The sequence below is a fragment of the Sebastes umbrosus genome, chromosome 11 (genome assembly GCF_015220745.1).
Source record: "Sebastes umbrosus isolate fSebUmb1 chromosome 11, fSebUmb1.pri, whole genome shotgun sequence".
Taxonomy (NCBI): Eukaryota; Metazoa; Chordata; class Actinopteri; order Perciformes; family Sebastidae; genus Sebastes; species Sebastes umbrosus.
In genome coordinates, this window is record NC_051279.1 from 20,413,130 (window position 1) to 20,435,612 (window position 22,483).

Below are 22,483 nucleotides of genomic sequence, written 5' to 3' on the forward strand. Positions count from 1 at the left end.
AGTCACTTGGATGTCATCCATCGGTTTGTGGACTGCCGTTTGAAGCCTCGAGTTTGGTATTTTGGCCGTCGTCATCTTGGTATTTTGCAACCAGAAGTGACACGAAAGGGTGGAGCTAAGTACATCCAAAAGCTGAATAAGACATTTTTAGGCAGCCAAAAATGTTACAATTAACTTTTATAAACTGAAAACACACTGTGAAAGGTTTAAAGCTCTGAGACGAAAACACGGACAACTCCTAGACCGGACAATGCCATGGTAGCGACCTGTCAATCACAAGGTAGCCACGCCCTAAAGCATACCCTGCTTTATGCTCTATTTAACTCTAAACGGGACCATAATTGACTAAATGAACATCATACTGTATTGAAGAAGACTTGAAACTAGCGATTGAGACCATAAACTCATGTTTACAATGTTTACTGAGGTAATAAATCAAGTTAGAAGTAGCGTCATTTTCTCATAGACTTCTATACAATCGGACTTCTTTTTGCAACCAGATGAGTCGCCCCCTGCTGGCTATTAGAAAGAATGCAAGTTTAATGCACTTCCACATTGGCTTCACTTCTCAGACCTGGAGGTGGCCTTACTGGATTAAATTTGTTAATATTGGGTATTGGTCACCAGGTTTTGGCATCATTAGAGAAAATGTGTCTAATTATAAGGAATCAAAGCTTTTCCTCTTTTCTTTCATTCTCATTTCACATTTTGCTTTGACTCAGCTGAGCTTGCTTCTCAGTACAAAGAGAACAAAACAAACTGCCCCCTCGAAGTCACATATACCACAGCTTACATTGCTAATCCCTCCGCATTCAAAAAGCTCATCACTGTGCAACGACACAGGGTCTTGCCTCGGAACACGTCACCGCTCTCCTTTACACAGACACAACAGGAAAAGGGTAAACGAGGAGGTGTGAGGCTGAATGTTTTCTTTAATAGCATCTTATCCTCTGTTGTTAAGCAGCAACAGTGCAATGAAAACAGAGCAACACAAAGGAGCGCAATGGGAATCTGTTACAGCCCGGGTCTGTTGAAATTCACCCGGGACTTTTAGCTGTAAAGCACGTTAGCTGCAGCTTGTGTGACTTTAAACACTAAAGGCTCTGGGTTATATCAGCTCCATAGCAAGTCTAATACAATCACTTTGGATTCTAAGTGATAGATAGGCAGATTTACCCTGCCATTAAAATAGCACAGCACTCTTTTGAAGCAGAGGTGGAGAATAGGCACTTCTTATCGTAAAATAAATCCCAGGAGAACACACATCATTTCAGAGAGGGTTTTCAAATCCGCAGGTTTTTCCGTCTTATTAGATTTCAGGTCATATTAGAGCTCACAGTTCCTTGCCTACAGCACAGGGATACAAAATGTCAGCGTTGCCTTTTGCACCGCACAGATACGGATGTGAGATTACTATCAAGGCTGCTCATTTCACGATTTCGGGTGTAATGAAATACCGTGTTTACAGCACACATAACACACTGTTTCTGTTTTGAAAATGTCATTGAGAATGTAATTAAAAACAGACACTAAGAGAATTAATGTGCTGAAAACCAAATTTAGCCCAATCTTCTTCCCTGATCAGGTTGCCCTTTACATTAATATCAGCGTTGACAGACATTAAACACACACATCATTTCCTAATATCACAGTTGTGATATTGGGATTTGGCGTTCAATGGATTTTGGGGATGAAAATCTAAGAGAGCAAGATCACCTTGAGATATCTCGATTGAAGATGTCGTGTGTGTGTCTGGTGTACATTGCCATATTTCTCTCTCTGACTCTTATTGGTAGAAGTGTTTGCAATAGCTGGAGAACCTTGTTATCAAATATTAAAGATGTTATCCAGCCCTCCAAGACTGCCAACTAGAGCAGGAGACATGTACCCCCCCCCCCCCCACACTTTTTACCGTCTCTCACTTTCTTCTCTCTACTTCGTCTCCTTCCAAATGTCAGAATCTTCTTCAGACGTGCTTTCTCTTTCTTTTACTTCTTTACTTTTCCCACATGTTGATATTGCATATAATATATTATTTATCCCCTCTTTCACTACATCCTCCCTGTTGTGTTTGTTGGTGTTGTTGCTTTAAGGGTTAGGTTTGATTTTTATTTCAAGTCTTTCTTAATACAATACTCACATGTCATGTCAAATGTACATTGATACAAACAAAAAAACCCTGCTGGGTAACTCCACAGTGACGACAAGACGACAGGAAATCATTGCGCCCTGTCAAGAAATAGTCCAACACATAATGTGTTAATTAGTGAGCTTTAGAGGTGCTTTTTTTTATTACCTTTGAGCAGAGTCAGGCTAACTGTTTTCACTTGATGCTAGCCTTTATGCTAAGCTAGGCTAGGCTAGGCTAACCAGCGCTGAACTCAACATATAACATGATTGGTATCTATCTTCTCATCCTGATCTCGGGAAGAATGTGAATAAGTATATTTCACAACAATTTGAATTTGTGAAAGACAAAGAAACATTGTAGATGCACAGATTTGATTATCACATTCTGTGCACATCTAGGCAGCGTCCAGAATCGCATACTATGCACTACATACTAAATATGTGTACTATCATTCGACATACTTTTGTGTGAATAAACAGCAGTAAGGATCTTATCGGACGCACTGAGCAGTGATTTATGTCGTCACTTCCTGAGAGCCTCCTTTGCCGGTTGGAGACGTGTAACCATGGTAACCCGTGCCAACCTCATGAGACCAAAACGATGATTTGTGAGAATTAAAGTCTGAATTAATTTTATTACGCCTATAGCAAAGTGGAATCTTATACTTACATTTATATCGAAGCATTATTGACGTTACAGAGCTCTTCAATGTCTGTTATGAACGTTGTCGTCACTACTGCATTGCATCGTGGGATATTTATGCCGGCATAGTGTCCAGTGTTTGCATACTGTAATATTTCACTGGGAATAGTATGCTGTGTGTGGACGTGCTAAACATCTCATATACTGTTTTAATGTTCTAAATATTAATTATATAAAATATAATGTTAGTATGGCATTTCGGACACAACTCTATCCTGTTTAACTTGACCTCTTAAGGCCCTGACACACCAAGCAGACTAGTTTTTTTGGTGTGTCCCGCACCGCCGGCTCTAGTCAACCCTTGTTGGAGGTTTTTTGGCTGATTCAGCATGTTGAATTGGCAGAGCCGCCCGTTGGTGAGAGAATGCACTCTGATTGGCTGTTAAGATTAAACGAATCAGAGAACGAATCTGTGCTGACTGGCCATCGGCTGTAGTCTTTGCGTTGTGTTCGGGTGCAACTTGTCGGCCAAAACAAATGCGACAAATGCAACGTGTGGTGACCCAACAGGCGCCCTTTGTCGCCGCTAGTTCCCTGATGTCGGGTTAGTGTGTCCCCAGCTTTAAATCAGACTAGCCCACTTCACAACGTTTCCCATGATGCCATTTTGTTTCCTTATTAGACTAATTTGTTTAAGAAAAAGGAGTTACAAGTTACATCAAAGACTTGTAAATGAGAATCCTCATGTCTCAGCTTTGTCTGATAATACGTCCTATTCTCCCCCACCGCAGTCTGCTGAGGGTCCTGCCAGCTGAGCCTGTGGCTATGCAAAAGGCTTTTGTGAAATATTGTAGAGAGCACATTGAGATTCCTAAGATTTAAACCACACTCTCAGACACAGACTGTTATCCTTTGGCATTTTCCACCTGAACAGATTTACTTCAGCACGTGACCTTTCGCCTGTGAATATTTAAAGAGTCATTTATCTATGACTGTGTCTAATGGGGAGTGAAAGCCCTCTGTGTCTAATGGTGTCTCCTCCTGACTGGAGTGGGAAAGGTAGAAGCTGCTTTATAGAGACAGATAAATCATCTCTTGATTTGTATACATAACAATTGCTTCTAAAAGCCAATATTGCAGGGTAATGTAATATGTTATCCTAATGTGCATTTTATATCGGTCATAAATCACTGCATGTCACACTTTTTTTTCCTTCAGAATATGGTTCCTGCATCATTTTTATATCTTTTGGGAGTAAAGTAGCCATTCATTAGAATAAAGTACATGCATATAGAAAGTTTCATTGGGAAAGTGGCTTTCAATAAAAATCTAGGGAGGTTGTTTATTGAAACAAATGCTCTGAATGTCTCCCTCTTAATAACCTCCCATCCTAATGGCCAAGAAGACTGAGGATTAACCAGCAATCAATCTCTTATTGAGTGTTTTAGCTCAGCAGAGAGTAATAACACCTTCAATTAGACTTTCAAGACATTTTTTTTCCCTTCCTTGTATACCATTAAGTCTAATCAGTGTTTCTGGCTAATTTTGATGTTAGTCTAATGGCGTGGCGGCGTGTGTGCTTACACAGCTAATTCAGGTCGACATATTGGAGGATATTGTGCTTTAATCATTGCTGTAAATATTGTATGTTTATGTGGCTGCAGAGTAGGAGGAAGGGAGGGAGGGCGGCAGGAGAAAAAGATGGACAGCGAAAGAAATAAAGGAAGACAATGAAAAATTGAAGGATAGAAAGTGAAATGAGAGAAGAGCATCCCGCTCAGGCTTTTAAAGAAAATGGACCATTTGAAATAGGGGTAAAGTGGAAATGATGAAAAGAGGAAATGTTAATATCCCCTTTTAAAAGCGGTGGCTTTTTCCGACTCGGGTTCCAGCGGTGTCTGGGAACAAACGGGAAAATTGACTCTGGCAGAAGGAGATTATCCGCCCTGAGCCGGAGGAGAGCAGCCAGCTATAGGCAGAGCAGGGTCACTCTCCAACACTGAGACCCCAGCAGCCAGGACCTCTCCTCCTGCTTTCCCTCTCACCTCTCCTCCTTCTGTCAACCTTCTTGCCTCCCCTCTCTTCTCTCTGGCGACTCATTCTGTCAGGAGTCTTTTAGCTGACCCCAATCTCCTCACATCCCATCACGATGTGTCGGTGCAGGTGCCTTCAGGGGTCGTGCATGGCCGAGGTTGTTGTCACACCAATTGTTGCTGTAATCACACGTCTTCCTCTCCGAGTCCAAGGGACTATCTCTGTCCTGCTGACTGTGGAAGGTTCGAATTTGGGCCAGAGGTCCCGGAGATGTTGTTGTGACTCTTAAATTAGTGGTGCAGACACAAGCGGATTGTGGTGGTGAAGATAAACTGGGTGTTTTATTGGTCTGGGTGTCAAACTTTGATACTTTTGGCCTGAAATGTGCGACATGTTGGATACCAAAAGTCGGCATTAAATGTCTGATACTCATACTGTCATACATGTCATAATGTTGTTGTACAACACGGATTATCAGTGGTTGGAAGGTACTGTAACTTGTCTTGATGTAATTGTTAGGGCTGTCAAAGTTAACATGATAACGCGTTAACACAAATACGTTTTAACGACACTAATTTCTTTAACTCATCAGTGCGATTTTTGATTTTTAGGTTGTGGCTCAGTTTTAAAGCTAGAGTGAAACTGGTATCATACGAAACTAGACAAACCTATGGACTCCATTGATACCAACCATGTCATACTAGCTTGTCGTGAACTACATATGCTAAATTTTGGTGAGGAGAAACTGGCATGGCGATTTTCAAAGGGGTCCCTTGACCTGAAAATGGGTACCTACAAGTCTCCCCTTTACAGACATGCCCACTTTATGATAATCACATGCAGTTTTGGGGCAAGTCATAGTCAAGTCAGCACACTGACACAATGACAGCTGTTGTTGCCTGTTGGGCTGCAGTTTGCCATGTTATGATTTGAGCATAATTCTTGTAATAAATGCAGTACCTGTGAGGGTTTCTGGACAATATTTGTCATTGTTTTGTGTTGTTGATTGATTTCCAATATAAATATATACATCCATTTGCATAAAGCAAGCATATTTGATAAAGTTGATAAGAGTATTAAATACTTGAAAAATCTCCCTTTAAGGCGATTAAAATATTCTAATCGATTGACAGCCCTAGTAATTGAGTTATATGACTTGTGCATTTGAGAAGTTTGGCTCATTTTGTGAAAAAGAAAAAGGGTTTTGTAGAAATTCCTTTTCATATTCAAGTGAGGTATCAAAAAAGTATCCTGACAAAAAAAATGTACCTCAAGGGTCACTTTCTAGCTTTTTCCTGAGCTTAATCACATCTCAAGGTTTTCTTCAGTGGATGGAGTTTGAAACATAACTCCATTCACTGAGGAAGAATGTGAAGTTGTGGTTAAAATATTTCAAAATATTTTTTTTTTTTGTCAAACTATGGTCTCCAATATCTCGGATAAAAAGATGTATCATGCACAGTAAGAAGGCACCCCTCCTGTGACCTGATGTAATTTAGTTAGTATTTGAAAACGATTTTGTAGAAAATTCATCCTCAAAGTGAGGTATTAAAAAAGTCTCCTCTCCAAAAAAATCTTTGCTCAAGGTCCACTTGTCCGCTTTCAACCATATCATCATCACATGAAAGATAAAAAGAAAACTCCATTCGCTGAGGTAGACAATAAGATATGGGTTAAAATCTTTGGACCATCTAATTGTTGGACCGTAAAATTTTTTTTGTCAAACTACTGTCTCCAACGTCAAGAATTAACTTTCATGTTCATAGCAACAAGCAGCCTGGTCTCCTAAAAATGACGCTCCCATATTATGAAAGTGCATTGTCAATTACATTTTGAGGGAACATATTTCCTCCTGTATGACGTTTGTTTTTGACATATCAATATTCGTTATCAAAGTCCACAGGACTTTCATCCAGGTATTCGTGTCCCATGTGAAACCAAAAGTGACGTTGGCTACTTATTTTAACCCAAAACATGATCTTTTACTAAACTTGACCAAGTAGTTTTGTTGCCTAAACCTAAAGCGTAATTGAGAATGCAGTTTCTAAATGCCAAAAGCGCCACGAGCGGTTAAAACACTATAACATTGATATACATGTATGTAGAAATTTTGATATGAAACATATTTTTGCGTCAGAAATGTTGATATTCAACGTATCCGTGGTTTGCAGAAACGTACAATGCCAACGTTTTATTCTGTCGACTGGATTAAAACAAGTTTCTGTTTTGTTATCATGTTTCAGGTGCCCAGCCTCAGTATAATAATTCTACAACACAAAAACTCCCTGTTGAAGCTACTATAACTTGATTCAGTTACATAACTTTGAGAAGAATGAGCTCCAACCTTGCACAACCCATTTCAGCTACGCCTACGTGTAAACACAGACATCAGACACACACATTTAAAGCAGCTCAGAGGATGTAAGATAATTTGAGTGTGTGCGCGCGGCGGCCTCAGTAAAAATCAAGAGCCAGTGATAGGAACCATGTTGTAATCATTTGGTCAGAGGATTATGAGAAACAATAACTCAAAGCCGGCCTTCGATCAAACGTGTGCATGGAAGACTGTCCTTGGTGCTCTGAAAACAAACATCACCCCTGTGTCTCATAACTCTCTCACTATTACTGAGGATGGTGATTCGATATTGATTAGGTTTCATGAGAGCCCGCTGCTCATCCAGCTTATTGTTCCACAGGACGGTATGGAGCTCTGTCCTCCCTCGAGTCTCGTGGCCCTGTGCAAGCTGTATTATCTGCTGTTATAGCTTCACAGCAGCCTGTGCCCTGAATGTAGAGTGGAGCTCATGACTCAGGCGCCACATTGTGTGCCTCCTGATAGAGCTATTATTTCTCTTGGCCCTGCGGACTGAGGCAAAACTTATCCATCTCTCTATTTTTATGCTTCTGTCTTTCTCTTATTTCTCTCATTGTGTTTTGGGTCAGCAGATGTGCAACCATGTGGTGTGTAGGATTCACACAGCCCTCGATGTTCTTTAGAAAATTGCTCATACACTTCAACTTTGAGGGCATTCGTTTAGTCACAGTGGGACGTAAGTGTATGCTTTAGCTGTTCTGGTTATGAATTAAATCTATTCACTTCACTTTTTTTCGCAGGTACTGATTGAGGCGACGGTTTCCAGAGAGCGGCGAGGCTACATTGCCATAGATGACATCATGGTGCTCAACTACCCCTGCTGTAAGTGCCACTTGTGACAATGAATTGCAATTACAGAAGGTGCTTGGGGGGGGGGTAACAAAAGTTTAGTGGTTTTGGGGGAAATATGGATTTCAAAGCAGCATGAAACTTGAATAGGATGAGGAGAAGAGTGATGACTGATCGACCTTTTATATTCGGTTGTCCTGAGGCATCCTGCGACAACAGCAGCGCTATTAAAACACACTGCGACACCCAAATGCCAACACTCCCTTCCACCTGAAACACACCTGCCGTTCCTGCCTCCAGCCTTGTTTGACTGACAAATGTATTTGTTAATCAGTGAAATCTTAAATTCTCTCTTTGAAGACTTTCATGTTCTCCGGCCTGATTGGAAGTGCGATGTAGCTTTTTTGTCATAAGTCACTGTGAACAGAGGCGGGTTTTTTTGCCCATCAAGCACTAGATTTCAAAGCTTTATGAGAATCTTCACAGTTCCTTGTAAGCAATAGCTCCCTGCAGCGGAGCGCCTTTTGTGTCATTGAGGGTAGCGGTTCACTGTGTTGTTAGCCCCTGAGGACCTCGTGTAAAACATATTCACTAAGTCCCCTGAGCTTAATACCTGGACAAAGTCTCTCAGTGTCACACTTTGAGGCATGTGCAACCCACTGCTGAACACGAGGGCTCATAACACATTTAACACCCGTGCTCCACACTGCTGCCAAGTGACACATATACAGTATATAACTGACACGAAGCTTGATGGATATTTTTTTCTCACGGGGGATTCAGAGATATCTCCCTGTTAATATTTATACATCCCCTGCTGTTATCACAACAGTGTTTGGAGACTTCTCAGGCATGTCATGTCACAGAGGAAACCACCAGTGGTGATTTTATTAAGCGAACGCCGGCTGTGAGATCGGTTCGTACCCCCACTGTATATGCGTTACCACCCAGTCAGTCACCCTGTTTCTCCCCGAGACAGCAGATGGCATCTTCTGAATGCTCCCACTGTGGCCATTAAATAATTAAGACTCTCATCAAGACCTGAGCAAGCCTTATGATGTGGCACACGGCCAGACCGCGTTACTTGGCAGCGAACGGCGCGAGGAAAGAAGGAGTGAAAAACCGAAGAGAAGTGTCGCATAGTAAAAAAAAATACAATTAATATAAGCTCAGCAAAGTTCCTTTTTGTGAATTCTGGATAAAGCATGGTTGACATTTTCTTTTTTTTCCCTCCTGAGTCTTAGTCTTTGACTCTGAAACCAGTGTTGCACTCCAATAAAATATTTATCACGCTAAAGAGTCCTGAGGATAAGATCTGACACATTTAGCGCTATAACACCGCACTTCTTGCCAATTGTAGGGCCGTTTTTCCCCCCATTCACACTCATTCCGGTGTTTGTTTATGTTTGGCTCTCAGGCATGAATTATGAATTAACCTTAGGAGGGATAGTCATTCAAAGGAAACACGGCCACCTGTGGGGTACAGATGCGAAACACTCTCCCCTTACTACTCCCTCTCCTTCCTGCTAGATAGCAACACGGTGTTGCGCAAGACCAAGCAGGAGATGTGTGAGACCCAAACATTTGCTTCTCCCCGATGCTTCGGCTTCACTGCCGCTCTGCCATCTCTTCCTGTCAATCATCCAGAGTGACATGTCGACTTGTCCTACCCCATTTCTCAGAGACGGCAGGCGGTGCTGCCGGCGTTTACCCGGTGATTTGGCTCTGCAGGGGGTCCGGTTCTCACCGCACTATTGTTAATCACAGAGTCGGGTGAGAGGGCTACTCCCACACACTGACTCATTTGCAGCACCACACAGCATGCTGGGACATTATTAGTCGAGTCGTGGAGGACTGATGCTTACTCTGTGGCTTTTCGTCTGCAGCCTCACTCCCACATTCTGCTCATGTATATAATGCCTCTAAATTGATTTTGTTTTTTGTTTGCTAGTTATATGGTAGTAGATTGTCCCCCTCATTTACACAGTTTGTGTCTTAATATCTTAATATAGTGTCAGTATATTTTAAAAACTTTTTTTATATAATGGGCATACAATACATGTCCACACAAAGTTCTGATGTGCGGTGGAGAATCCGTAGGTGGAAAGCAAGGCAACAACTTCTATCCTCCACGCAAATACACAAACACACAAAATTATTCAATTTTTTTCCTTTTGACTTTTTTTATTCCAGCAGCTTCATTTGTAAATTCATTTTTGCAAACTGCTATGAGCAATCAGAAAAGACATACATAATAAGTTAAAGGATAAAGGCACTTTAAACTTAAAGCTGCAGTAGGCAGAATGTTTTTGGCATCATCGGGCAAATATCACATAATAACCTTTCAGCATATTGTAATTCAAGTGTTCTGAGAGAAAACTAGACTTCTGCACCTCCTCATGGCTCTGTTTTGACGCTTTAAAAAATCTAGCCCGGGACAGGAGACTTTGGCCAATCACAGGTCATTTCGGAGAGAGAGCGTTCCTATTGGCTGTACTCCGGCTGGTGGGCAGTGCTTGGTATATCCTCAACTGATCTTAACGTGGCTGCCGGGTCACAAACTTTCTCATTTTACAGCTAAACAGTACACTACAAGATGTTTCTGAAAACATTTGAGGTGTGAAATAGGCATTATAGTAACAGAATATTGATTTATATTTGATCAGCGCTGCCTAGTTTGACCGTTTGATCGGAGTTTGCGAGTGATTGACAGCTGCTCAGTGACGGCAGGCTCCGTCTCGGCTCTGATTGGTTGTTTTCCTCCTGTCTGTGAAATCTTGCAGATGTCATTAGGAGCACTGGAGGACACCAGAGGATGCAGAGGCACATGATTTTTTTTTCAGATTGCCTGTCTCATACACTACTGTCAGGATATAGGGACCATTTTATAAAAATAACTTTTTTTAATCATATTTGCTCCATTTCTACCCACTGCTGCTTTAATATGCATCAGTACAACCGTAGCACTAATGAAGCACAGCGAATTGAATACAAAATTAGTATAGAAGGTCAGTACTCAAGTTTAGTGCTGCTTCAAAACTTTCAACTGAGAAAATCTGTTGCTGCCTTTTTGGTGCACATTTATGTTATCCAATTAATTATGGGCAAACATTGGATAAAGCTTTCTGTTCTCTCAAACAGAAATGCCTGAAATTCCTGTTTATGTATTTTGAAAAAATAAAAAAAGCCTTGATAAAATGTTATCTTGTGTAGCTGACTGACATTGTGAATGACTGAAAGGTAATGGATTCTTTTGATCTCACTGTGTTTCCTTCTCTGTCTGTCTCTTTAGATAAGGCACCGCACTTCTCCAGGCTGGGAGATGAGGAGGTCAATGCTGGGCAAAATGCTACTTTCCAGTGTGTTGCTGCTGGAAGAGCATCAGAGGCTGAGAAGTTCTTGCTGGAGGTCAGTGGTTTAATGGCGGAGTTAGGAGCTTGTGAGTGTTGTATTTTCACCTCCCAAACAGTCAAACCGTACAAAAGGATGTTACTGTTCACTCTCGATAGACTCAGTCCTCTATATTTTAGAGGTACTTCAGGTCACGAACAGATTTCGAGACATTGGCTCCTGGGCACAGACGTGAAAGATTCTTCAGCCCTCCTACTGAACAGCAAAACACCCAGACTGAAGGAGACACAAAACAGAGTGTTGTGGTCTCTGGTCTATCCTCGTAGGCGTCGTTTGTCTCTTAGTTTTGAGTGATTTTGAGTCAATTTGCCTGTCTTTGTGGTTGTTTTGTGTGTCTTTGTGGTCTTTTTGCATCTCTTTGTAGTTCTTTTGCGTCTCTTTGTAGTCATTTTGTGTCTCATTGTAGTCATTTCGTGTCTCTTTGTGTTTTTTTGCATCTCTTTGTAGTTCTTTTTGCATCTGTTTGTTGTCCTTATGCATCCTTCTTTAGTTGTTTTGCATTTCTCTGTAGTTTTTTGCATCTCTTTGTAGTATTGTTGCGTCTCTTTCTAGTCCTTATGCATGTCTTTGTAGTAATTGTGTGTCTCTTTGTGGTTGTTTTGTGTCTTTTTGTGGTTGTTTGCTTCTCTTTGTAGTCCTTATGCATCTCTTTGTAGTCGTTTTGTGTGTCCTTGTGGTCGTTTTGTGTCTCTTTGCGTCCCTCTGTTGTTGTTTGATTACTGATACGTAGTTGAAGACTTTATTCCAAAATGCATCCAATGTCTCTACATACATAACAGCATTTTTAAGCGGAGTGTGTTAACATAAATGAACAACCATCGCAATCGCAACAAGGTTTTCTCTGTTTTTGCGTCATTACGTGTTCCAGACATGCTTGTGCTTAAATAAAGATTGTAGAGAGAGTCTGTAATGCTGTGAAGGCTGTGAAGGCCTTGAAGCCTCCTCACTTCACCGCCTTTGAAAAGTTACATTGCTTATAGGATCATAGTGTTCTCTGCTTTCTTCACTGCCTCCTGTTTCTATTCAAATCGTGTGCTGTGTTTTAGATATCTTTCTTTTCATCTAGCATGGCTTACTCTGTGAAGGTCAGACGGGCCACGCAGTCCTTACCTCTGGTGGGGAATAGCTCTGTGGTCTTAAAATCCTCCTCTTTATGTAGCCCTGATTAAAGGACCGAACGTCATGGTGCTGTAGGGCTCAATTCTTTTCCCCTCATGCTGCAATTGCTGCGCGGCCACACATTCACTGCTTTTGCCAAAATCTTACCACCCACTACAGCTAGCGTTAATCATGGTTGACCTCAGGCAAACCGACTGTATTGTTTGAAACTGGGAGGTGTGTGATTTATGTAATTGAAGCATCCTCATTCTCACCTCTCTGAACGCTTTATCAAACCAGCCATTTGGTCACAACACGAGGATGAAGACAAATGCTTTGGGTAATTAGCTGGCATAACCGTACAGGCGCCGGCTGTAATGAGATCTCCAGGCCATTGGAATGCTCCTTCCCTGCCTCTCCTTTCCCCTTTACTGTCCTCTCCAGCGTCCTCCTGTCTGCGTCACACATGTCTGTCTGAGCTGTTTTCTTCATATGAACTCGTATCACTGTTGTTTTCTGTTGTTGTGCCCTTTTGTGTTCATTGTGTCTGCCGTACCAGCTGCAGCACAGTCTTGGCTGCACACGCCTGCCAGATTAACAGATCGTTTTGTCGTTTCCTCGCCAATTAGCTACAGCCAGATTGTTTACGTAACATGAAGTGATCTCATGCTTATTTGAGTTATCCTGAATTCCCCTGCCTCCTTTTCTGTAATCCGCAGGCTAGGTAGTGAAAAATACTGTAAGAAAGATACAGGGAGGATGCAGTGGAGGAGTGTATGATTGAGATTCTTTTTTTTCTTTCCTTGTGGTCACAAGATTAATCGCCCGCTTAACCCTAATCAGCGGGTGTGTGTTTATGTGTTTGTTTGCGAAGGCTCGGCCCCGAGGTTTGTGTGGTTTGTGGCTTTTTTGAAGGCCCAAATCAGAAGCACAACAGAAGCCAAGATGGCCTAGCGTAACCCAGAGGTCTCCTTGTTAATCCCAGGATGCTCACATGCTTTGGATTCTGTTAAAACTGGCACATCAAAAGGAGGAGTATCAGGATTCATGTCCACCATTTCACACAAAGAGAATGGCCTGAAAACACGTGAAAAGATGTCAGATTCAATGTGTTTCGTTGAGGCTACGTGGACCTGACGGGTGCTAGTGGTTTTAATGGTGTGGAACAATGTGAGAAATGGCTCTCACGGTGCAACAGCAAGGTGCATCATGCAACATTCATTTGAATCACACTCTAGTTTTTTTCTCTTTTTTCTCTATCTGTTCCCACTTTCTGCCCCAACTCACTTTTGTTTGTGTTCTCTTTCTGCTTTATGCTAAAACCAGCAGTTTTATCTAAGCCATTTCTGCTGTTTCTCTTTTTTTTATACCAAAACCCAGAGTCTACACGCTGCTATTCATCCGTTAGCCTATTTACTAAACTGATTAAACCTTAATGCATCAAAGCCCATCTGTCTCCCAAATCTAACTGCTGAGCAGTTAAATGTTTTGGTTCAATAACATTGCCCACCAAGGACGACTGAGGTTGTAGATGGGCTCCATTAAGGGACAACCCTCGTGACATGTATCACTCCCTTAATCACTATTATTTTAACAAGATTTCATTTGTTTTTATTAAAGCATGTCTGACTGTCATATTGCGTGATTAAATCAGAGACATGGTCCTGCCATTCTAATTAAATTGCACACAATTGGACAATCCTCCTTTTTAATCACACAGCTCTAATAAGAACTGACCCAGATAACAATCATTTAAGCGTGTTTTGTTACATTATTGGCTCAGTGTCTCGGGAGTTCACTGAGCAATAACTGCATACAAGGGCTAGTTAATAGGCAATGAGGGGAGGTTGGATGATGCATGTACCTGGATGTTTTTAATAGGAAACTCACCAGTATGTACGACATACAATAGTACTACTTTAACAACGTTAATATAACTAATATGTAGGCACAGTGTGTAAGAAAGGAGAGAAATGAGGAAAAAGAAAAGGAAAGTAGGACAAGAAAATGGAAAGACCAGGAAAACATAGACTTGCACCTTGAAGCAATACAATTCAAATCACTCCGGTCATCAGGGGTCCTTCTCTGTGATATAATTTCCTGTTGCATGGTCTTCTTGCACAATATTAACAACATGGCTCCTTGAATGGTGGTTACAACACCTTGACTCTTCAGGAAGTTGACTTGACTGACATGATTCCCCCAAATTAATTATAATATTCAGAACAACGGCGTTCCATTACTTTTATTTGCTATAAAATAGTTCTAATGTAAGATTATGCCAAACTAGTTGATAGGGTGTTTTATTGAGCATTTCCCTTTTTCTAAGCAAATTTAATTATTTGGTTTGGCAAGTTTTTATGGTTACACCACATTGACATTTTTGCCATCATCTTCAAAAAAACAATGTTTGCAAGTAATTTGTAAGTTTATTGTAAGATTTTAACCATTTTGAATTTAACGAAACCATATGGACAGAAAGAAAATGAGTGTCATTGACCCATATTCAGATATTCAGATATACGCCATTACATAAAACACACTTAAGCTGCCTTCACATGATAATACATTTGCTCTTCACTCACCACAAGGTAGGGCACAGAGCCTTGCAGAGGCAGCAGGTAAAATATGTCACCAAAAAGTGCGCAAGGAATGCCATTCACTCTTTCCCGGCAAAAACAACAGCTGTTCTAATTTGTTGCGCTTTGAAAGGTCAGCGGGAGCCGAGGTCAAAGTTGAAATAATTTGAACTTTGATCGCAGCACTCGGTGGCCTAGTTGGGGCAGCACCGTTCTCCCCATAGGAAAGCAGTGGCCTAACCAGCGCATGATCACTCTAACAAAAACAAACAGATCCATACTGTTATAGCATACATCCTTTTCTTTGGTCCAAATTTCAACAGAAAGTTTTACCAACCAGGTTTAACATTTCTTTTCTTCCTATGTCTTTTAATAACCAAGATCTGATAAGAAACTGTTTTAGTTCATGAATGCTGTGAAAACAGTTGTATAATGTCGTCTGTTGCCGCGGAGGCTTGCGTTACAATCTGGAGGCATGGAGTTTGAACAATGTTGGCATTTACCCGGCAGGAAGGGTCTGATGGAGTATACACATGTAGTTCCATCATGGGCAGAGTAGGATCCAGGGTTTGGGAGCTTGACTCATACTAGGAACTATGATAACAGTCGAGATATCTCAGCCTCTGCTGCTTCTTATTCTGTGTGTGTGTGTTTGTGTGTGTAGCTGTTGCTCATGATACACTGTATGAGATGACATGTACCTGTGTGTGTGTGTGTGAGAGAGAGGGACATGATGACCCATCCTGTTTTCTCTGACCCTGTCCTTTCGTGCTTTCCAGAGACACAATGGGGACATTTTAACAACGGCATCAGTCAAGCACTTGAGTCACCGGCGCTTTGTGGTATCCTTCCAGCTAGACAACGTCCAGCGAACAGATCAAGACCTTTACCGCTGTGTCACTCAGTCCCCCAGGGGCTCCGGGGTCTCAAACTTTGCTGAACTCGTCGTCAAAGGTAAACACCCTCCCTTCTTTTGTCTCTTATTGTTCTCTTTTTGCTCTTCCTCCCCGCCTTCTGTTTCTTTCATCCCCAACCATCAGTGTTTTCCTGCTGTTTTCATGATAACAGGATTTTCTGCTCCTCTCGGTCACAGCAGATTACTGCGTGTGATTCAGAGGAGAATTAAAAAATGAAATTGATCATAGCAAATGGTGATGAACAAACTAGTGTGAACACATTCCAAATTAGCCATAGGGCATCTTTTGTGCATGATTGTGGAAATCACAGACCCCTATTTCAAAACTGATTTCCATAAAATTCACAAAACACAAATAGTGCGGGTGCTCGACACACATGAAGGCTCTTTGGATGGCAAAATGCAATCTCCCCGACATGTGTTGTTTTCAGAGCTGGAGTTGTCAAATAGGCTGCCATACTCAGCTCTTCAGCTCTCTGTCAAAGAGCTGTTCCCTTGACTTGGACTCCTGCAGCCCCTGTCATATCACGTACCACAGATGGTGACCTCACACCCATTACTCACTCCAACCCCACCGCCTGACACCACTTTGACAGCATAGTAATGACATGGCTGTGGGATGGTTTGATGGCATAAGAAACTCCAGCCCTCAGCAAAGGGAGGTTGAGACAGGGAAATAAGGATATGAGAGATTCCCAATCTCCTTGTCCTGTACTGTATGCTCCTCTATGGTCCTCTACTGTATGATATTATGTTTTTTAAATGACTGATGTAAGGCCAGAAGAGAGTTAGAGTGTAAAACACGCTCTATAAAGGGCAATATCGGTCTTTACGTCAGTTTGTTGATCAATTTGTTGGTCTGTCCATCACTGTCGAATGGATTGCCATGAGATTTTGTACAGCCATTCATAATCCCTAGATGATGTGTCTGAATGATTTGGTGATCCCTTGACTTTCCTCAAACTTTTCTTCTGGGGATCCACTTTTTAAAAATGACAAACCATCGCGACCCAATTCACGATAGGCCTTCTATCTATAAATCGTGAGAAGAGCGAATTTGTGCATAACTGAACGTTCCTGACCATCTTTACTGCCATCTCCGCATCACCTCACATCATCTTGAATAGGTAAACCAGTCATTTCGAAGAGAATTTGATAAATCACAACTTTGTTTTATGCACGTGTTATTAAAAAACATATATACATATTAAATACTTTATAAATGAGACCAAATAAATGCATTTAGGTGGAGTTAACAGGCTGTCGTCAGTAAAACAATCAAACTGTACACAAGCCTTTCATAGATTCAATGGCTACGACTATCAGAACAATACGAACATTCAGGCTCCCTCATGTGGCAAAAAGGTGTACTGCAGATATAAATGTTAAAAAAAAAGACTATGGAAGAAATTCTGCAAATTTATTTGGCGACCCTAATAAAATCTCATCATTGGAAATGACTGGGGATGAATGCTTGAGGTTGTTTGTGAAATGTCTCAACAGCTATTGGATGGATTACCAAGAAATGTGGTACAAACATTCACGTTCCCCATCAGGATGAATTACAATATATTTTTCTCTCTAGTGCCTTCATCTGGTCCGAGACATTCCCATCAGCCTCAGCTGTGCTTTGTGTTCAGTGCTAATTAGTAAATGTGTAACACACTAAACATGGTAAACACTATACCTGTTTAGCATCAGCAAGTTACCACTGTCATTGGGATCATGTTAGCATGCTGATGTTAGCATTCTGCCGCCATCGCTGTGTCAGCATCACAGAGCTGCTAGCATGGCTGTAGATTCTCATTATTGTTTTGTCAAAGCATGAAGTAAATCCCTTTGATTGATATGGAAGCATGGATTCACTTTAGTACTATGACACAGGCCGATTGCCACAGTGCAACATGGAGCCCTTTTGCCAAAATGTTAATAAACCGTCTCACCAGCAGCTGCCGGTAAATGAAGAGTCAGTGAAAGCGCTCATAGAAGGTCATGAAATCCCGTTTAATGTGCTCACATTCTCAGCAAATAAGTATTATTGTATCCATGCGGTTGTTGATTTCCTTGCTTATTTATGCCTCCACGCCGGCGCCAGCCGTTGCCCAGAGGCATTGTGTTTTCGGGTTGTCCCTCCGTCCCATTCTCGTGAATGCGATATCTCAGGAACGTTTTGAGGGAATCCCTTCAAATTTGGCAACAATGTCCACTTGGACTCAAGGATGAACTGATTAGATTTTGGTGATCAAAGGTCAAGGTCACTGTGACCTCACAAAACATGTTTTTTGGCCATAATTCAAGAATTCATATGCTAATTATGACAATTTCACACAAATGCCTAATAAGATAAAATGATGAAGTGATGACATTTTGGACAGACGATAACATGGATGTTAACTGTAATTTGACTGGTTGGCGGAGGCATTCAACCATGAGGCGGTAATTCTAGTTCATTGATTTGGACCCCAGGGTACTTGTATGAGTCCACCCACTTCCCTAACCAGGACCGGGGGTCTCCTGTTTCTCTGGTAGTCCACCCGGTGTTGTAGTCAAGACCACCTACACCGAGACCAAGGAAGGGCGAGACCGAGTCAGGACCAAGACCAGACCAGTGCGAGTCCCACACTGTATGATACACTTGCGATGAAATGTGGATCATACAAACCAAAGGCACTCCTCAAATTGATCTGAAAGATTCACATTCCCATGAAACACCCATGGCAAACAAATGAAGATTCCTCTTCATTCACCTCTTTTATTGCCATATAACAATTTAGTGGTATCCCCACAGTTGTGGTCTTGACAGGTCTTGAAATAAAATCCTCTTTGTCTGAAACCGAGACAAGCCCGAGTAAAAATGCAGTAGATTCTAAGACCAGACTGAGACCTTCAAAAATTGGTTTTGAGGCCGGTCTCGAGACCAAGACCGATCTTGTGTACTACAACACTGGGACCACCACATTAAGCTCATTGGATTTGCTGATATCGAGCTTTATGAGGTTATTGTTGCACCATGTCATGTTTCTCACTGGAAAGTATTCACTGGATTCATACATCTCAATATGGTAATAACATCTATTTTGCCCAAAAAATAAATGTAATATATTTTTATTAAATTCCTTCAAAGTCTTCACTGCACATATTATATGAGTCTGGCATGGATTTAAAGTGCACCATACAACCGCATACAACCGCAATGCGATAATTCTGGTCTATAATCATCAGGACAAAGACGTTATTTATGGCACAGCTCATTCTGCAAGTAGATGTGATGTGATGGCCGGCTGTAAGGCATGTTCAAGTCAACTGCCTGTAACCCTGTAATCTGTTTCACAGGAGCTGAAGCCGAGTCCTTAACGAGACTTTCATAAATCCCTTTCCCCCTACTGCCCTGCTAAGAAGAGCCTAATCATCCCCTTAATGAGTTGGAACCACTAATTTCAGGACCGTAAATTGGATGCAGGAATCATGATGAAGCTCTCTTATTAGCCCATAGAGGACAGCAACATAATGAATAAAACATTTCCATCTTTCTCCTTAAGGTACTGTACTGTACTGTATATACGGCTCTGGCTTTTGTTATGGCCCCATATTGCAATTTGATCCTGAGCACATTTGGAGGTGTGTTTTCAGAGATTTACCCCCTGTTAAAGCTTTAATCTCAGTGCATAGAAATCTTTAAAGATGCTATTGATAACATTGATAACATGCAGACACTAGATGTCGCATTCTCCCCCCGACCCCCCATTCCATTGCATTCACTTCACAACAAGTCGTTGCCAGGCACTTAACGTCAGTCTCAGCCAGTTATCCTTTTTTCCTACACTAACTGATGACCCCGGAGTTACCACGTGATACCAGCATCATTTTAGTATTGGCTCACAAACCTTGTTAGAAATGGGAACCAAATGTCAGATATCTTCTACAGAGATAAACAAAACATTAATTTTGGACCTGCCAAAAAACCCACCAAAAAAAGCACCTTTCTAAAGGCTTTTTTTTTTGTCAAATATTCGTCGACATAAAAATGTTCTCAGTAAGACCTTTAATGAAACAGAAAGCAATGTTTAGTTTGAGAATAGCTGAGTATACAGAGGGAATCAATGAAAAGGGCAACTAAATATAATTCAGTTAACAAAAATAAATGAAGAGAAAAATTTGAGCTGTGAACTTAAACTGTGAAAGAAATGAGTGAGTTGTTCACTGGCTGCTTAGCCTAAGGCCTGAATGTGTCCTTTCATTATGGATACAGTCATTGAAAGCCCAAAGATGAGCTGCTGCAGGCTGAGCCAAGGCCAAGGGAAGCAGTACGGAGTAGAGGTGAGGCGCTGGTAATGTTAAAAGCTCGCAGAGAGGAGCGCCATAAAAGACAGAGGCGCCTCTGCAGGATGAAGGATTAGTCACAGCCACAGATCTAACTCTGATCTTTTCTCATGCTTTGTCCTCATTTCTTTTGCATTCCCTTCCCTCCCTCACACTGTTGCCCATGTAATTGTTCAGTGGCTTGGATATGCCAGTAAGTGACATTTGACCGGTGGGCTCTGGAATTAATCCTCGCGTTGGCAATCTTTTTCCGACAGTGATGCAGCGTCTCCTCTTTCATCATGGTTACCAGCTGTGAGGACAGAACACTCAGTTAGAGAAAAAGATGTACACCACTTAATCCTTCAGCTACAGAGATCATACACATTCAATGCACTGCCTGCACAGCTGTTTTTTCACTCACTACTTTGCTAAAAATGTATGCGAGGCTCTGAATTCCTTGTTAATAGGTATGACTAATCTGCTATTTGAAGGCAGTTTGACCCGCTCACATTCTGCAGTCTCTGGGGACTCATTTAAGACTCAGTGGGCTTTAACATCGTGAAATATCTGTTTGTATGCAGCTGATTAATAAAATTAATACCCCAACTTTACCTCCCTAGACTGTGCAGCAGCGCTCTGGGCCCGCTAGCAAATGCTTTTACCAATACAAACTTGTGTTTGAACTGGAAAACCGAAAAATACTGCTTTTCATTTCCTCTGACAGTACCTCCATCCCCCATTGCGCCGCCCCAGCTGCTCCGCGCCGGCTCCACTTACCTAATCATCCAGCTCAACACCAACTCTATCCTGGGAGATGGCCCCATTATCAGGAAGGAGATTGAGTACCGCGCCAGCCAGTCTCCGTGGTCAGAGGTGCACGGAGTCAACATGGTCACCTATAAGCTGTGGCACCTGGATCCAGACACGGAGTACCACATCAGCGTGCTGTTGACCCGGCCCGGAGAGGGAGGAACTGGCCCGCCCGGACCGCCCCTCGTGAGCAGGACCAAGTGTGCAGGTGAGCTTCTAACACACTGCACAACTGGACAGGGCGTGAATGCAGTAGTTCCCAACCTGTTTGACTTGTGAACCCTTAAAATGAAGCATTGTCTACTTGAGATCCCTTGTGACAAGTTATGGTAATAGTGTATATTTTAAAGAGGACCTATTATGCTTTTGTTTTTTTCCCCTTCCCTTTAGTGTGTTGTATTGTTTTTTTTGCATGTAAAAGGTCTGCAAAGTTACAAACTCCACGTCAAAGGGAGTTACTCTCCCCCACAGAAACACTGCTCCTGAACTGCCTGAAATTTGCTGCAAAGTCCCGCCTTTTCTTCCGTAACGTGGTGATGTCACTAAGTAACACATTTGCATGATACCTGCCTAGTGGCTAGTTTGGCATTCCCTCAAACAAAGCTAATTAGAGTGGAGCTGGAGCGGAGTCCAAAGAGTTTGGTTCAGTTGACCAATCACAACAGAGGGGGCCAGCTGACCAATCAGAGCAGACTGAGCTCAAACAGAGCGTTTCAGACAGAGGGTGATAAAAGGTGCTGCAGTGAAGCCGGTATGAGAAAAGTAAAGCGTTTTTTGAACATTAAAGCATGTGAACATGTTCTAGTAGAAACCCAAAATACAAGTATGAACCTGAAAATGAGCATAATAGGTCCTCTTTAAGGGTTTTTAGAGGTGAAAGTATTATTAATTCACAAGAAAAAAGAAAATAGAAAATAGTTTCTATCCCTCTAATCATCTTGTGACCCCCTCAGACTCATCTTGAGGCCCCCAGGTTGGAAACTGCTGACCTCATGTATTAGAGTGTTGTACTTTAGGTCATATAGCATCAGTGGATTGCAGGCCATGTTAGATAATAGAGCTCAGAGCGTAAATTCAGGCGAGTATAACACAACCATATAACTATCATCGTTGACTACACGCTCATTTATATAACAGAGCGGCGTATTTTAACGCCTGACTCCAGACATGAAAGTGCTATTTACTGCAAACTGCTATTCGCTGGCCAGTAGCTGCTTCTGCATTGCAAGCTGAAAGCAGCTTTCACCCGTATGTTATTTGTTTTAAGCTGAATTATGGAGTATTGTTTGCCTTATCACTTGGATCTTTTCTATGGCAGGAATCTGTAGCTGTATCTGAATCTTGTAGTACGTTGTCATGTTTGCAGAGAAAATAGTCTATTCACTCTATTCCCGTTT

At 41.8% G+C, this 22,483-nt stretch overlaps 1 protein-coding gene across 7 annotated transcripts in view; it reads left to right on the plus strand.

Moving 5' to 3' along the window:
• Positions 1–22,483, plus strand: part of ptprub (protein tyrosine phosphatase receptor type Ub) — a 185,815-nt gene that overhangs the window by 100,498 nt on the left and 62,834 nt on the right. For all 7 annotated transcript variants that reach the window (XM_037785731.1, XM_037785732.1, XM_037785733.1 and 4 more), the window contains exons 4-7: positions 7,922–8,003; positions 11,263–11,378; positions 15,838–16,012; positions 21,001–21,294. In XM_037785731.1, the coding sequence (XP_037641659.1) occupies positions 7,922–8,003; positions 11,263–11,378; positions 15,838–16,012; positions 21,001–21,294 (667 nt within the window). The remainder of the gene's footprint in view (positions 1–7,921; positions 8,004–11,262; positions 11,379–15,837; positions 16,013–21,000; positions 21,295–22,483) is intronic.